Source organism: Ctenopharyngodon idella, chromosome 15 (genome assembly GCF_019924925.1).
Source record: "Ctenopharyngodon idella isolate HZGC_01 chromosome 15, HZGC01, whole genome shotgun sequence".
NCBI lineage: Eukaryota > Metazoa > Chordata > Actinopteri > Cypriniformes > Xenocyprididae > Ctenopharyngodon > Ctenopharyngodon idella.
This window is the reverse complement of record NC_067234.1, coordinates 2866478-2884199: the sequence shown is the minus strand read 5'-3', so window position 1 is coordinate 2884199 and position 17722 is coordinate 2866478. Positions and strand designations below refer to the sequence as shown.

Below are 17722 nucleotides of genomic sequence, written 5' to 3'. Positions count from 1 at the left end.
ACCTTTGGCAAATAATTTGTCTGTAAAGGTGAGAACATCTGATAACCCAAATATTGCAACACTGTTGTCTGTCATTTGTTCCTGTGAAAGTGGAACACTGTTTAAAAATTTAAATATATATTTTAAAACTACTTCTTTTAAAGGAAAACATTTTATTTTGTTTGCAGTACTGTATGTGGATTATGGTAACTTATGTTTTAAGTTCAGACAAATGATTACACTCCTCATTACAATTTATTGTATTCATTTCATTTTATTGAAAATTTGTCATTATTTGTATAAAACTGTAACATGTAACATGAAGCAAAAACAAAACAGTAACATAACAGACAGGTCACTGGAGCCCAGACTGACACAAGACCAAAAGTCAGAAACAAAAAGACAATCAACAAGGACCAACTGCAATACAGATTAATGAGTAAAATCTGCTTTTGCCTCCTTTGAAGGGTAAATGCTCAGACTGGCGCTCTAGTTGGAAGCGATAGCCTTGTCGATCCAGGAGCGCAGTTGGGAGATGCGAGCGTATACTGCTGGGTAAAGAGTGTTACAAGTGCTGGTGCCCCAGGACACAGACCCCACCAGAGACCAGACCCCTTTACTCTCACACACCAGAGGACCACCAGAATCACCCTGTGGGAAACACACAGACACAAACACACATTTGAGATTGAAACACCAGCAACATTGATGTGGGAATGTGTTTGTCTTGATCTGTCTTCATATACCTGGCAAGATGAAGATCCAGAGGCTCCAGCACAGATCATGGCATCAGTGATTCTGCTCTGACCCCAGATCTGCCTGCACACAGCAGGACTCGTGATGGGCAGACCTGTCTGCTGCAGGATTGGAGGACTCGCTGACAAAAAAGAAGACAACATCAGAAAGGCTGTTCAAATTCATGTGAAGGGAAAAAAATAATAATATACAAAAGTAATTTTTATAATTTGTCTTTGTCTAACAGGCGACTTACATGTGGTGGCAGTTTTGCCCCATCCAGTGGTGAAGCAGCGGGTTCCAGGCAGGATGTTGATGGTTGATGGAGCCAGACATACAGGAGAGATACGGGGAGTGAAGACAACTGGAGACGCAAGTTTCAGCAACGCAATGTCATTGTTCGATGTCGTGCTGCTGTAGAGCGGATGGGTGATGACCTGACCATACAGAAAGGACAGAAAAAGACAGACTGTTACTAGTGGAAGCTGACTTTATAGAAGGTAATCTAATATATAAGCATGTTTCATTTATTCTTGTCTTCGTAACCCTTTCATGCACTTTTTCCTTCTTCCCTTCAGCATGAATGGTCATTTGGGAATATGGGACAGTTATTTTCTTTCCTATGCTCAATTTTAAATGCATACATTTATTTGGGCAAGTTTTAAGAGTAAACTAGCATGTAGATGACTTCAATGCTGACAGACATGAACCAAACGCTGAACTAGAGATAATTGGACTAATACCTATTTCCCCACTTATTTCAATCTAAAGAAACTTCTTGTTTGGATAAACTTTCAAACAACGAGTTATTTAAAATGATAATAATGGATTCATAATGAACATTCACAATGCATATTATTTGTACTGTTTTTATTGTTCTTGTTCAGTGATCTCTTGGTTTTATTATTGTTACGTTAAATGCAGTGACATTTATTTATATAGCACTTTATAGTTGATCTCTAATTTTGATATTCATCTCTGAAGTCATTCAACATTTTTACCTTGGAAACTAGTTTGACCTGGATGGGTTCAACACTGGAGCCACGATCATGTTCTCCAAGAATGACACGATGATAACCGACCCTGAAAAGAGAGAGGTAAAGACAAAACTAACTGTTAAAAGACAAGAACAGCTCCTATTAAGCGCTATTGTATGTGACGTTTGTCAGATTGAATACTCTTACACGACACGGCAGTGAGCAGCAGTGAGAACCCAGTTCTGGTTGATCAGGGATCCACCGCAGAAGTGGAATCCGTTGGGCAGCTGTTTCAGAAGTAAAAGCATTGAAAACATGACATATACTCTTTGAACAAATCAGGCAAATGCATGATAAAAGCTGGCCAATACACAGTTACCTGGAGAGAGACCTGCCAGGGCCAAGAACCAGAGATGGCATTCTGTCCGTTCACAATCCTGCTGCCAATCGTCTGTGGCTTAATCTGTGGCACTCCACAACCTGTTGATAAAGAACAGAAGTTCATGACACAAGAATGAAGCTCTTTATTTGAGTTTTGCATTTTGTAAATATATATATTCACCCATCACTTTTCTTGCAAACTTCTAAAGAAGACACTTACCCAGAGCAGAGGCCACCAGGGCAAGGCAGGTGATGGTGAAGATCATGATGTAGATGAGCTTGTGATGTCTCACTGTTGTATCTGTAGGTGCTCTCTCTTGCTTTTATATCATTTACAGGAGCTGCTAAATCTGGGAAGTGATGGAGGTCCATCCCAGCAGCTCAAATAACCTGAGAGCTGAGGAATGTTGAGATCTGTGATCGCTGGAGACAATCTGCATCTGCACCTTCTGAAGGTGTTTATGAATTCTTTGTTTCTTTGAAAAGCATCATACTTCCTCTGTCATTGTTATGAAATTTTTCTGATGGGAAAGAGTTTTTGTGGCTGTTTGTTGTGAGGTTTTCTTTATTGTATGTAAAGTGTTTCCGTAAGTGAAGTGAATAATTAAAATAGTATTTCTGAAATGCTCGCAGTAAATTAGTGGCTTTACCATGAAGTTTTTGACCTGCTGCAAATTCCTTAATCAACCTGGCAAGTCATTTAAGCCAGTGATGCTGAAGAGAAAGAGAGTGAAATTGTGTGATTACGTCACACTGTGATTAGATCAGCTATTAGAGCTGAGAGGAAGTAAAACTAAAAATTCTTTATGTTAATCAACCGGTCGAATAAGTTGTTTCAAGTCATCACAGTTACCGGAGAGAGTGTTATGCAACTGTGTGTTTTTCTGCAACTTCACTTACATTTACGCTTTGGAAAACATTATATTAAACTCTCTACTGATACAAAATAAAACTAAAAATAACATTTGTCACATACTTTTAATACAATAATGGCAATTTTTATTTATTCATCTATTTTTTTTTTTTTTTTTTTCATTTTCATTTCTTTGTTTATTGGTATGTTTATTTATTTATGTATTTATTTATTTATTTGTTTGTTTTTAAGAACAGAATTATTGTTGGCAGGTTGCATTTATAGGTCATTTTGTACTGATCACTTTTATATACCACATCTATCGGCTCTCTGTCCTCTGTTTATACTTATATCATGCTTATTTTGGTTATATTTAGCTATACAGTATTTATGACTGGAAGATAAAGCCAGTTTGCTTTATTTAGTCAGTAAGACTCACAGTATGTGGACTGCTGATGGTAATGGAATTTATCACTAATTGCTAAATGCATTTTAAGTGTTTTATTATAAGAGTTCAGATTTGTCAAACTCTAAATTATTTAATTCAAGCTAAATCCAAATCCAAATAAAGCCTAAACAGCTAGCATTTAATGTTGTCAACATAATTATGTGTACAATATAAAGTATTGCCATCAGTTTGTACACAGGGGTTGGAAAGAGCAACGCAATAGAATATGTGAGATATTTTTCATAACCACTGAGAAACATGTGAAAAAGCCTCCTTCATTGTTTCATTCAATCACACTTCTGAGAAAGTGAAAGAAAATATGTTAAACTGCTTTTAAAATATTTATACAATTACCATAACTCTGTGAACCGTGAAAAAAAAAAAAAAAAACAGCAAGATAATCTGGCTCATCTTGTTCCAAACACATTCTGATTCTGCTCTTGATTTGTTGCTAAGATTTGTAAACTTCCTTTTTTAAAGTTCATGACTTGCCAGAAGTGCCAGGCTTTTTTTTTTTTTTTTTTTTTTTTGAACTTGATCATTATGTCAAAGTTTATAATAAATGTTGATAATCTGTATAATTACTGTACAGTCTAGTTGTGCATGATATCTTGTTCACTTTATGGCTGATTTTGTATTCCTTATGCCTCTTTTGGTATTATTAAACATTTGATCACACTTTATATTAGGTGTCTTTAACTACTATGTACTTACATCAAAAATAAGTACAATATATACCTATTGTGTTCATGTTGTATTGAAAACACTTTTTCTTCTACTGAGGTTGGATACTGGTAAGGTTAGGGTCCGGTTTGGTTGTATGGGTAGGTTTAAGGGTGAGTTAAGAGGTAGGGAAAGGATCAACAGTGTAATTATAGATGTAATTAAAGCTGCAAGCAGCGATTAAAGGGCCCTCGCACCCGAGCTCACTGCCACCCGTTGGCCTTAGGAAAACAGTGAACAGTGGGCGATATGCATGTAAGCGAGTAAAAACAGGAGAATTGTGGCAAAGTCATTTCAAAGTGCCACACTTCCTGCTGCCAACAGGTGGCACTTTGACTGTAACTGAATATTGCCATGTAGATGTCTTCAGGCCAAGACTATTATCAAACATGTGAGGTTTGGAGCAGATCAGACATTGTATGCCTGAGTTACAACAATTCCCTGTTTCATGGCATTAATCACATAATTTAGCACTTAGCCAAGTGTTGCATGATTTAACATGTTTCTAGCATTTTTGGCACTTCATGGCCTATACAAATGTGTTTCTGGGAGTGAATTATAGTGCAAAGCATGCCATTTCCTGTTGTCAGCAGGTGGCGCTATGACTGTAACTGAATATTGGCATGTAGATGTCTTCAGGCCAGAACTATTATCAAACCTGTGAAGTTTGGAGCAGATCGGACATTGTAATGCCGAGTTACAACAACTTCCTGTTTCAAGGCGAAATACCGAAATTTGTCAGGCAGCCACAGACACATCCTTCAGCGAAAACTCTGGATCTTCACAATTTAACGTCACAAAGGCCTGTAGATTAGGCTGACTAAATATGATGTTTATCTGATAAAATCTCTAGGAGGAGTTCGTTAAAGTACAACGTCTGGAAATGAGAAAAACTGCAAAAATTTGGCAAAGAAAATTCTAAATATCTCACTTCCTGTTGGGTTTTCAGATTTTACACCCAGGGACCTTTTTGTAGGTATTGGGCTGTTACATGAGTCTACCGAATTTCATACCAGTACATGATACGTAGTGCGAAAGGCGCTTAATTTCAATTTCAATTTTTTTTTGTAGGTGGCGCTATCGAGCCATTTTGCCACACGTAATTCTGAAACCCATATCAGACGTAAATTTTCACCACTTCTGACGCGTGTGCAAAGTTTCATGAGTTTTCGGCATGTTTAGGCCCTCAAAAATGCAATTCATTTCGGAGAAGAAGAATAATTGACTGAGCAATTACAATAGGATCCTCACACCATCGGTGCTCGGGCCCTAATTATAGAAATTAATTACAGATGTAACTACATGCTGGATTTTTTTTATTTTTTTTTATTTAAGTATAATGTAAAAACGTGTATGTGCACAATAAGTGTCACGTTTTCTAGTTTGTTAATTAGTTTAGTTTTCCTTGTTTGCCTGCTTGTTTGCCTCCTTGGTTACTGATTAATTAGTGTCCTCAGTTCAGGTGTGTCTTGTTAATCAACTCCTTAGTTTGGGTATATAAGCCCTCAGTTTGATTAGTTCTTTGTCCTGTGTTAATTTGTGTTACGTGGATGTGGATGTGGATGTGGATGTGGATGTGGATGTGGATGTGGATGTGGATGTGGATGTGGATGTGTCATCTTCTGGATTTTCTCCTGTTCCTTGTGTTTTTTGTTAGTAATAAAGACTATTTTCACTTGACTACTTTGTTGTGCACTCATCTACCACCACAGATCGTGACAATAAATGCATTGTATCAAATGATTAATTTAAATATTAGTACATAGTAGTTAAAGACACCTAATATAAAGTGCTCTCAAGTAACAATATTATTCTAAACCTGATGGAGTCAGTGATCAGTGTGTTTGTGTCTGTCTTCATGTATAATTTCAACTGCTGACATCAATGACAGTGAAGAACAGTTTGCAAGTCTACATAAAACTATTGTTGGATTTCACATGGCACAAAATATAGTACTAATTATTGTGCAGTCCTCTCAGATTCATTCATTTTAAAATACAAGTGCAGCTAAAAGTGGTTTTAGTTTCAGTTTTAGTCATCACCAAGGAAGAAACTTAATTAAAAACACTGTAGATTGCTGGACATCATTGAGTTTCTGTCACCAGTGGAGGTGCCAAACTTTACATATCTTTATTTAATGTCATAATGTTCCAGCTACTGCTCATTCTGTACATCAAAATGAACAGTTTGAATTTAAACAAAGCTAAAAATGTAATTTTCCCCCCTCAAAGTCAGTGCAACTTTGCTGCCTGGAAAATAGTGGAACCATGTCTTAGTGTAAAAAAAAAAAAAAAAAAAAAAAAAATTAAAACAATCTTTAACATTTTTTCTTTCTTGTCCAAATCAATGATTGTAGCACAAGTGAAAATCAACAAGACTCTTTTTTTTCAGTGTAGCCCACACTTTCCACATGTAGCTCAATTTTGTCCTGTTTAGTCATCATTTTAGGAGCATTTGTTTGTCAGTGCAGTGAGGCCATCTTTCCTGACCTCTGGTTGTAGTATGGATCACATCTTCCAAACTGGCATAGGAAAATGTACCAAAATGCTTGACTTTCACAACAATCTATGGCTTATATTCTTCATCTCTGCCATCACCCTCACTGTTTCTATCCTCCTCCATCTTCAGTTTCTTCCTTTCTTACTACGACCTTATTTTCTGATGCACTGCCATCACTATCATCAATACTTTCTGGAAAGGGTACAGCTTTTCCTCTCTGTCTTCTATAAAACTTACTAACATCAACCTAAAACACAAGCAAAAAGACTATTATACTGACTGTCAGGAATAAACAATAGAGCAGCTATATAGAAAAATCTGTCCCCTAAAAGGACTTTGTCATTTATGCATAACACACAGATTTTTTGGAATTTGAGTTATTGAATTTACAAAATGTGCATTAAAAATGATCAAAAACTTTAGAAAACACATTTGGATGAACAATTGAATTTATATGTATTTCCTAGTCTAAAATGAACTCACAATGAAGCTTTGGCAGCATGTGACCTACAGTAACATGTGCTCATGTCTCTTTCACGTCCTTGTTGTCGAAAATGTGAAGCACATGACACATAGATTTTAATTTTATTGGGATGTCATATGGTTTTTTTTTGTTTTTTTTGGTAGAATATTATTATTGTATTTGAAATGCAGTTTTATCTTTGCCATTTATAAATGACGATACACTATGTCATAAGCTAATTTTATAAATCTGAAAAACAGAGTATTACTAAGTCATCCACTTACAGTAGAATAACAGTCATAAAAGTAGAGCTCATAAAAGAGCAGCTAAATCTGCAATCAGAATTATTTAGCATTACATAAGAGAACATGACTTGTGCTGTGACTGAAATTTTAGTGATTGTCTGAATAAGAATATGGAACATCAGAGTTTGTCACATTCTAATGGAACCCTTTCAACGGGTTTCTCTCCAGTTTGTATCTGGACCTCTTTGGCTTCTGATAGAAGACATCACACAGGTTTCAGCACCATGGATAGAGAAATTAAACAGATTGATCTGTATCATCTTGGCATGTCTACAAAAGTGAATACCAAAGAAATTTTCAACATGTGATCAGAAGGAATTTTTATGGCTTTATCAGTCCTCATGCCTGTATGTTTGGTGGTGAGAGAACATCATCTGCATTTCATAACCTTTGGCAAATAATTTGTCTGTAAAGGTGAGAACATCTGATAACCCAAATATTGCAACACTGTTGTCTGTCATTTGTTCCTGTGAAAGTGGAACACTGTTTAAAAATTTAAATATATGTTTTAAAACTACTTATTTTAAAGGAAAACATTTCATTTTGTTTGCAGTACTTTATGTGGATTATGGTAACTTATGTTTTAAGTTCAGACAAATGATTACACTCCTCATTACAATTTATTGTATTCATTTCATTTTATTGAAAATTTGTCATTATTTGTATAAAACTGTAACATGTAACATGAAGCAAAAACAAAACAGTAACATAACAGGCAGGTCACTGGAGCCCAGACTGACACAAGACCAAAAGTCAGAAACAAAAAGACCATCAACAAGGACCAACTGCAATACAGATTAATGAGTAAAATCTGCTTTTGCCTCCTTTGAAGGGTAAATGCTCAGACTGACGCTCTAGTTGGAAGCGATAGTCTTGTCGATCCAGGAGCGCAGTTGGGAGATGCGGGCGTATACTACTGGGTAAAGAGTGTTACAAGTGCTGGTGCCCCAGGACACAGACCCCACCAGAGACCAGACCCCTTTACTCTCACACACCAGAGGACCACCAGAATCACCCTGTGGGAAACACACAGACACAAACACACATTTGAGATTGAAACAACAGCAACATTGATGTGGGAATGTGTTTGTCTTGATCTGTCTTCATATACCTGGCAAGATGAGGATCCAGAGGCTCCAGCACAGATCATGGCATCAGTGATTCTGCTCTGACCCCAGATCTGCCTGCACACAGCAGGACTCGTGATGGGCAGACCTGTCTGCTGCAGGATCAGAGGACTCGCTGACAAAAGAGAAGAAAACATCAGAAAGGACAGATAAGTAATTTTTACAATTTGTCTTTGTCTAACAGGCGACTTACATGTGGTGGCAGTTTTGCCCCATCCAGTGGTGAAGCAGCGGGTTCCAGGCAGGATGTTGATGGTTGATGGAGCCAGACATACAGGAGAGATACGGGGAGTGAAGACAACTGGAGACGCAAGTTTCAGCAACGCAATGTCATTGTTGAATGACTCTTACACGACACCACAGTGAGCAGCAGTGAGAACCCAGTTCTGATTGATCAGGGATCCACCGCAGAAGTGGATTCCGTTGGGCAGCTGTTTCAGAGGTAAAAGCATTGAAAACATGACATATACTCTTTGAACAAATCAGGCAAATGCATGATAAAAGCTGGCCAATACACAGTTACCTGGAGAGAGACCTGCCAGGGCCAAGAACCAGAGATGGCATTCTGTCCGTTCACAATCCTGCTACCAATCGTCTGTGGCTTAATCGCCGGCACTCCACAACCTGTTGATAAAGAACAGAAGTTCATGACACAAGAATGAAGCTCTTTATTTAGGTTTTGCATTTTCTAAATATATATATTCACCCATCACTTTTCTTGCAAACTTCTAAAGAAGACACTTACCCAGAGCAGAGGCCACCAGGGCAAGGCAGGTGATGGTGAAGATCATGATGTAGATGAGCTTGTGATGTCTCACTGTTGTATCTGTAGGTGCTCTCTCTTGCTTTTATATCATTTACAGCAGCTGCTAAATCTGGAAAGTGATCGAGGTCCATCCGAGAGCTGAGGGATGTTGAGATCTGTGATCGCTGGAGACAGTCTGCATCTTCACCTTCTGAAGGTGTTTATGACGACATTCTGTTTCTCTGAAAAGCATCATACTTCCTCTGTCATTGTTATGAAATTTTTTCTGATGGGAAAGAGTTTTTGTGGTTGTTTGTTGTGAGGTTTTCTTTATTGTATGTAAAGTGTTTCCGTAAGTGAAGTGAATGATTAAAATTGCATTTCTGAAATGCTCGCAGTAAATTAGTGGCTTTACCATGAAGTTTTTGACCTGCTGCAAATTCCTTAATAAACCTGGCAAGTCATTTAAGGCGGTGATGCTGAAGAGAAAGAGAGTGAAATTGTGTGATTACGTCACACTGTGATTAGATCAGCTATTAGAGCTGAGAGGAAGTAAAACTAAAAATTCCTAATGTTAATCAACCGGTCGAATTAGTTGTTTCAAGTCATCACAGTTACCGGAGAGAGTGTTATGCAGCTGTGTGTTTTCTGCAACTTCACTTACATTTACGCTTTGGAAAGCATTATATTAAACTCTCTACTGATACAGAATAAAAATAAAATTTATCACATACTTTTAATACAGTAATGGCAATTTTTATCTATTCAATAATTGTATTATTTCTTTGTTTATTTGTATGTTTGTTTGTTTATTTATTTGTTTTGTTTTAAGAACAGAATAATTGTTAGCAAGTTGCATTTATAGGTCATTTTGTACTGATCACTTAAGTTATATATACCACATCTGTCAGCTCTCTGTCCACTGGTTATACTTATATCATAGTTATTTTGGTTATATTTAGCTATACAGTATTTATGACTGGAAGATAAAGCCAGTTTGCTTTATTTAGTCAGTAAGACTCACAGTATGTGGACTGCTGATGGAAATGGAACTCATCACTAATTGCTAAATGCAATTGAAGTGTTTTATTATAAGAGTTCAGATTTGTGAAACTCATTATGATTTAAGCTAAATTAAAATCCAAATAAAGCCTAAACATATAGAATATGTAAGATATTTTATATAACCACTGAGAAACATGTGAAAAAGCATCCTTCATTTTTCATTCAATCACACTTCTGAGAAAGTGAAAGAAAATATGTCTGCTTAGACAATTACCATGATAATGATACTAATAATATCTTTTATTGATATAGTGCCTTTCAAGGATCCAAGGACGCTTTACATAAAGTTGATAGATAACATGAACACAAATGTATACAAGTATACAGTCAGTATACAACACATGATCAACCAGATGGAGCAGACAGAGATAGTATAATATACAAGAGAAGTTACAAGATACATAAGTCTGTGAACCATGAAAAAAAACAGCAAGATAATCTGGCTCATCTTGTTCCAAACACATTATGATTCTGATCTTGATTTGTTGCTAAGATTTGTAAACGTCCTTTTTTATAGTTCATGAGTTGCCAGAAGTGCCAGGCTATTTTTTTTATTTGATCATTATGTAAAAGTTTATAATAAACATTAATAATCTGTATAATTACTGTACAGTCTAGTTGTGCATGATATTTTGCTCACTTTATGGCTGATTTTGTATTCCTTATGCCTCTTTTTATTTTATTAAAATAAAAATTGGTCACACTTTATATTAGGTGTCTTTAATCTACATGTACTTAGATGTACTTACATCAAAAATATCAATGTACTTATTGTGTTCATGTTGTATTGAAAACACTTTTTCTTCTACTGAGATTGGATACGGGTAAGGTTAGGGACCGGTTTGGTGGTATGGGTAGGTTTAAGGGTGAGTTAAGAGGTAGGGGAAGGGTCAACGGTGTATTTATTTTTTTAAATATAAGTATAATGTAAAAACATCTATGTATACGATAAGTGCATTGTATCAAATGATTAATTTAAATATTAGTACGGTAGTTAAAGACACCTAATATAAAGTGCTCTCAAGTAACAATATTATTCTAAACCTGATGGAGTCAGTGATCAGTGTGTTTGTGTCTGTCTTCATGTATAATTTCAACTGCTGACATCAATGACAGTGAAGAACAGTTAGCAAGTCTACATAAAAATATTGCTGGATTTCACATGGAACAAAATATAGTACTGATTATTTTGCAGTCCTCTCGGATTCATTAATTTTAAAATACAAGTGCAGCTAAAAGTGGTTTTAGTTTCAGTTTTAGTCATCAGTTCCTTTTCAAATATTCACAGATGTTCTGTGAGAACAATGCAAGACAACAATGATGTCCTCACATTGTTACACATGTCTTTAAACGTTTAGCTTTGAGAAGGAGGATATGGTTCCCTTTCATGGGAACTGTCGACGCTACGTCATATGACGTTATGGGAACCTTCTGCGTGATTGCGTCGTGAAGCACTCTTGTATCTAACCAATGATGAGACGAGACGTCAGAGGCGGGTGACGTCACGGACCAGGAAACTATAAAGCATACCCAGAACAAAGAACGCTAGCTTCTGTTGTCTTTAGCAAGCGCTCTGTGTTATCGTGTGTCTTATTTGGTGTTCTTTGTCTTATTACATAAACAAGTCACAATCTCTTCGTCTGAGGACAAGAGTATCTCACACCAATCCATATATTTATATATATAAAAAAGACACGTATTATGGCGAAAAAACTCACTCTCAGAACACTGTGTTCCTGTGTTCCCCGCGGATCGGGTCCCGCTTCTGCTGAGACAGAGCGGAGGCTCCATTCGTGGGGTTCACAATGGGATCTGACAGAGGGATTAGAGACGGGCGCCGCCCTTTCTCTGCCCTTACCTGCCAGGTTCAGTGCCGTCTCCCAGGTGGAAGCACGCTCTGCGGTTTCTTCCCCCGGATTGAGGCACCGGTATTTCACATGTCCAGCTCTGAGGAGGTGGATATTGTGATATCGATCTGAGGACTCGCTACCTCACACACATATCGTGTTTCAAAAATCACACGTTTATAACAAATCAATAGTGAACAGCAGTTTGAATCGCGTTTCCCCCTGTGCTACACTATAAAGCGAGTGGAGATACACGCGGTTTATGTGTTGTTTGCTGGGAGTGGAGCATGCACGTCAGCTCACAACTGACAGTGAGCAGTGTTCATTCATAAAAATGTCCCGAAGAGAAGCATGCACTAGCGGGAGTTTTTTAGCTCCACTCCTGTTGGCTTTATTCTCGAGGGAATAAAAGTCTAACGCAAGGCTCGGATCTCGCGCTTGCCGAGGCAGCGCGTGGATTGAGTTTTCGTTAAAGAATATATAGCTCGGATCTCGCGTTGCCGAGGCAGCGCGTAGATTAAGTCTGTAAGAGAGAATATACGGCTCGGGTCTCGCGTTTGCCGAGGCTGCGCATAGATCACGTGTCCGTAATTTTATATATATATATATATGTATTCATATTTGGAGGGAACTGAGTAGACGGGAGTTTCCCTTTCTCTCTTTCCCTAAAATACCTTGCGAATTATTACGAGCTATAATTCTTTTTTGTATTCTAAATATATTCAGCCTGTTCAAAAAAAAAAAAAAAAAAAAAAAATCTGGCTGCATTTAATTTGAGGATTAAATGAAATATTGAATACATTGAAATACATTAAATTCTGAGGAATTTAAAAGAAAATAAAGGAGACCGTTCTGCCAACCCTGCCTGTCGTGTGTTTCAGGGCGCAGTGGTTTCCAGTGTTCCTCCAAGAAAGAGGAGGGTTGTAGAGCGGTCAGTTCAGATGTTCCCTGCCGGCTCGCCGTTTCAGGGCACTGGTCTGACCGTTCATCCAAAGAAAGTGTCGCCACCCGTGCTCCCCCGCAGAAAGCTTGGGGACAGGGACAGGCGACACAGCTGAAGTCTTTGTGGGGTAACACAGATCTGCGGACTGTAATTATCACCAAGAAGGCTTCGAAGAGGTCCTGATGCCAGTGGCGAGGGACATTGGAGGGCAGCCCCCTCCAGAGAGGGTCGGGTATTAAAATACTTGGTACCCATCCCTCTTTGGCGCCCTCAGGGGGCCGTTCTGCTAACCCTGCCACCCAGTGTGCTTCAGGGCGCAGCGGTCTCCACTGACCCTCCGAGGAGGGCCGGTCATCACTTGATTCGGCTGTTCCTTGCCGGTTCGCCGTTTCAGGGCGCCGAGTTAAGTGCTCAAAAAACACCAGAGGCCAGTCTCGAGAGACTGGTTCCCTTAGTAAATTTTCTGGCAGAATGGAAACTTCTCCCAAATATTTCAGAATGGGTGCTGCTCACAATAGAAAAGGGTTACAAATTCGGGTCTCGCCCGCCCCAGTTTATTGGGGTCCTTCCCCGAGCAGTCTCTGGTAATGGAACAGGAGGTTATGACGCTCTTGCAAAAAGGAGCTATAGAAGGGGTTCTCCTCCCAGCAAGCTGTCAGGGTTTTACAACCAGTGCTTCATTGTTCCAAAGTAGGATGGAGGGTTATCCCACAGATCAGGTCCGAGGACTGGTTTGTTGCGATAGACCTGAAAGATGCTTACTTTCATGTATCCATCCATCCTCAACACAGGAAGTTCCTCAGGTTTGCTTTCGGGGGCAAAGCTTACCTGTACAGGGTTCTTCCCTTCGGCCTTATCACCCCGCACATTTACGAAGTGCGTGGATGCAGCTCTGGCTCCACTGAGACTCCAGGGCATCCGCGTACTGAACTATATCGACGACTGGTTGATTATAGCTCAAACAGAACATCTGGCAGTTCAACATCGAGATGTTGTTCTGTCACACATAAAGAGGCTTGTGCTGAGGCTCAATGCCAAGAAAAGTGTGCTGGTTCCGGCTCAAATTACCAACTACTTAGGGGTAGTTTGGGACTCCACCACGATGCAGGCACATCTGTCTCCTGCTCGTGTGAGTTCCATTCTTAATGCCGTGAATGGGGTGAAACTAGGCCAGTCACTCACTGTTAAACAGTTTCAAAGACTGTTGGGTCTCATGGCAGCTGCGTCCAACGGGATACCTTTTGGCCTGCTGCACATGAGACCCTTGCAGTGGTGGCTCAGGACCAAGGGGTTTTCTCCGAGGGGAAATCCTTTTTGCATGATCAAAGTCACGCGGCGATGCCTTCGTGCTCTGGTCGTGTGGAAAAAGCCTTGGTTCCTGTCCCAAGTACCTGTGTTGGTGGTTCCTTGTCGTCGCGTAATGCTTACGACGGATGCTTCCCTCACGGGCTGGGGGGCGATCATGAGTGGTCGCTCAGCTCAGGGTATCTGGGAGGACCATCAGAGTTCCTGGCACATAAATCGGCTGGAAATGATGGCAGTATTTCTTGCAGTAAAATACTTCCTCCCAGACCTGAGGGCCCATCACATGTTGGTCCGCACGGACAACATGTCGGTGGTCTCATATCAACCATCAGGGAGGTCTGCAGTCTCGCCAACTATGCAATTGGCCCGTTGGATCCTCCTGTGGGCCCATGGGAAGCTCCTCTCACTGAGAGCAGCTTACATCCCAGGGCATCAAACGTGGGAGCACACGCCCTGTCGAGGCAGGGGCCGAGGCCCGGGGAATGGAGACTCCACCCTGAGGTGGTGGAGCTCACTTTGGAAAACTTTGGTCGAGCGGAAGTCGACCTATTTGCTTCAGGGGAATCAACCCAGTGTCCACTGTGGTTCTCCCTATCTCATTCAGCACCACTAGGTCTGGATGCCATGGTATAGACGTGGCCGAGGCTGCGTCTGTATGCATTTCCCCGTTCGCTCTGCTCCTGGGAGTTCTGGAGAAAGTACGCCAGGAAGGGGTCAGTCTAATATTGATAGCCCCCTACTGGCCAACCAAAATATGGTTCTCAGACCTAGTGTCACTTCTAGATGGCTCCCTGATGGAGCTTCCTCTCAGGCAGGACCTCCTGTCTCAAGCGGGCGGCATGATAATTCATCCACGCCCAGAACTACGGAGACTGTGGGCCTGGCCTCTGAGGGGGCCAGGCTCATAGATGCTGGTCTCTCAACTGAGGTTGTGGAGACCATACTCCACTCCAGAGCTCCCTCCACGAGGAAGTTGTATGCGTATAAATGAAAACTGTTCTCTACTTGGTATAGACAAAGCAATGTGGACCCTGTCCACTCTTCTATTAGCCTTGTGCTTCAATTTCTCCAAGACAAGTTCTCGGATGTTTTTATCCCCTTCAACCTTGAAGGTTTATGTTGCGACCATTTCGGCCATGCTCCTCTGGGGGATTCCTCGGTAGGTCGAGACCCCCCTTTTTTATACGCTTCCTCCGTGGTACTCTGAGGCTGAGGCCTTCACTACGTACAAGGACTCTGGTGGTATTAGAAGGGTTAGCTGAGGCTCCCTTCGAACCACTAGAGGAAGTTTCAGAGAAACTCCTCACCCTTGTATTCCTATAAATGGAATTTATTTTCTACTTGGTGTAGACGAAATAATACGGACCCTGTCCACTCTTCTATAAGCTTCGTGCTAAGATTCCTCCAAGAAAAATTCTCGGAGGGCCTATCTCCTTCAACCTTAAAGGTCTATGTTGCGGCTATCTCGGCCTATCATGCTCCTCTTGAGGGGGATTCCTCGGTAGGACGAGACCCCCTCGTCACACGCTTCCTCCGTGGTACACTGAGGTTGAGGCCGCCAGTGCGCACAAGGGTTCCGGCCTGGGACTTGGCCGTGGTATTGCAAGGGTTAGCCGAGGCTCCCTTCGAACCATTAGAGGAGGTTCCAGAAAAGTTCCTCACTCTAAAAACTATCTTCTTACTTGCTATCACTTCCCTGAAAAGGATAGGAGACTTACAAGCACTTTCAGTTGCTCCATCTTACCTGGAATTTGCCCCAGGAATGGTGAAGGCATTCCTTCATGCTAGACCTGGCTATGTGCCGAAGGTCCCCACCAATGTCCCAGGTCCTATTGTGCTCCAGTCAAGTCAAGTCACCTTTATTTATATAGCGCTTTTTACAATGTAGATTGTGTCAAAGCAGCTTTACATTGATAACTGGTACATTGTTTGGCTGCACAGCAGCTCTTAAAGAATAGTGTCAATGCAGGCAGATCAAAGCACTGTTGAAATCAAATGTCAAGTCAAGTGTCCCCAACTAAGCAAGCCAGAGGCGACAGCAGCAAGGAACCCAAACTCCATCAGGTGACATTAGGTGGCAGACAAGTGGCAAATTGGTGTTAAAATGGAGAAAAAAACCTTGGGAGAAACCAGGCTTAGTCGGGGTACCAGTTCTCCTCTGGTCAACAGTGCTTTGATACAATTCAGGTTGCTATCATAAGTCCAATAGGATTGCAACATTAAAAGTATTTATTTCAGTTCCATCCAATTTAGGATCGTATTCATCACGCCGGTATGGACGGTTGTTGAGGAACTGTGTCGTGGCTGTCGTGTCGATGAGGCCCTCACAGTGGATGATCTAGTTGACTCAATCTCTGCTGATACGTCAGGGCTGCGTTGTGGTCGTGTCAAGGTGCAGGTCCTTGGTCTCACCTGGATACGGCCCGGATCCGGTTGACTACGGTGAACCTCGGGATAAACAGAAAGACTAATATTAGCGTAGATGCCATTCTTCTTCTGATGTAACGAGTACATCAGGTGTTATCGGAAGTGTTCCCGGTTCCGGCTGACCTAATTTATGCAGCCTAATAATCCTTTAACGGATTTGAAAATATAAATTGGTAATGTGTTACGTGTATGCCAGGTTAAAGAGATGCGTTTTTAGTCTAGATTTAAACTGACAGAGTGTGTCTGCTTCCCGAACAATGCTAGGAAGATTGTTCCAGAGTTTAGGTGCCAAATAGGAGAAGGATCTACCACCTGCAGTTGATTTTGATATTCTAGGTATTATCAGCTGGCCTGAATTCTGAGATCGCAATAGACGTGAAGGACTATAATGAATTAGGAGCTCGCTCAGGTACTGGGGAGCTAAACCATTTAGTGCTTTGTAAGTAATTAGCAAGATTTTAAAATCTATACGATGTTTAACAGGAAGCCAATGCAGTGTTGACAGAACTGGGCTAATATGGTCATACTTCCTGGTTCTAGTAAGAACTCTAGCTGCTGCATTTTGTACGAGCTGTAGTTTATTTATCAGGCGAGCAGAACAACCACCCAGTAGAGCATTACAGTAATCTAGCCTTGAGGTCATGAACGCATGAACTAACTGTTCTGCATTTTTCATTGAGAGCATATGTCGTAGTTTAGATATATTTTTAAGATGGAAGAATGCGGTTTTACAGATGCTAGTAACATGGCCTTCAAATGAAAGATTGGTATCAAAGAGCACACCCAGGTTCCTAACTGACGACGAAGACTTAACAGAGCAGCCATCAAGTGTTAGACAATATTCTAGGTTATTACGTGAAGAAGTTTTTGGTCCAAAAATTAGAATCTCTGTTTTTTCTG

General features: G+C 40.3%; 1 protein-coding gene, 1 long non-coding RNA gene and 1 pseudogene across 4 annotated transcripts in view; 1 reads left to right on the top strand and 2 right to left on the bottom strand.

The window, feature by feature from the left end:
• Positions 1-17722, top strand: part of LOC127495445 (uncharacterized) — a 69933-nt gene that overhangs the window by 36341 nt on the left and 15870 nt on the right. The window contains exons 4-7 of the long non-coding RNA XR_007925126.1: positions 962-1214; positions 1699-1811; positions 2411-2527; positions 8675-8932. This is a non-coding gene — a long non-coding RNA (uncharacterized LOC127495445). The remainder of the gene's footprint in view (positions 1-961; positions 1215-1698; positions 1812-2410; positions 2528-8674; positions 8933-17722) is intronic.
• On the bottom strand, positions 447-11642 carry LOC127495440 (chymotrypsin-like protease CTRL-1). Of its 3 annotated transcripts, none has more exons than XM_051862296.1 (7): positions 9236-11642; positions 2071-2171; positions 1899-1978; positions 1716-1797; positions 971-1151; positions 726-856; positions 447-630 (listed from the first exon to the last, which is right to left on the bottom strand). In XM_051862296.1, the coding sequence occupies exons 1-7, from the start codon at positions 9279-9281 to the stop codon at positions 469-471; spliced, it is 783 nt and encodes a 260-aa protein (XP_051718256.1). In that variant the 5' UTR covers positions 9282-11642; the 3' UTR covers positions 447-468. The 3 variants fall into 3 exon arrangements, with proteins under 3 accessions (XP_051718256.1, XP_051718255.1, XP_051718254.1); XM_051862295.1 differs by lacking the exon at positions 9236-11642 and adding an exon at positions 2293-2386; XM_051862294.1 differs by lacking the exon at positions 9236-11642 and having other exon boundaries at positions 2071-2232.
• On the bottom strand, positions 8051-9175 carry LOC127495444 (chymotrypsin B-like; annotated as a pseudogene).

Excerpts from the sequence above, each read along its gene's own strand:
- LOC127495440 (XM_051862294.1), bottom strand. The coding sequence starts at position 2,232 with ATGCAAAACTCAAATAAAGAGCTTCATTCTTGTGTCATGAACTTCTGT. Across the intron at positions 857-970 it reads GGGCAAAACTGCCACCACAT|CGAGTCCTCCAATCCTGCAG; the intron begins GTAAGTCGCCTG and ends CTTTTTTGTCAG. Across the intron at positions 631-725 it reads CTGGATCTTCATCTTGCCAG|GGTGATTCTGGTGGTCCTCT; the intron begins GTATATGAAGAC and ends TGTTTCCCACAG.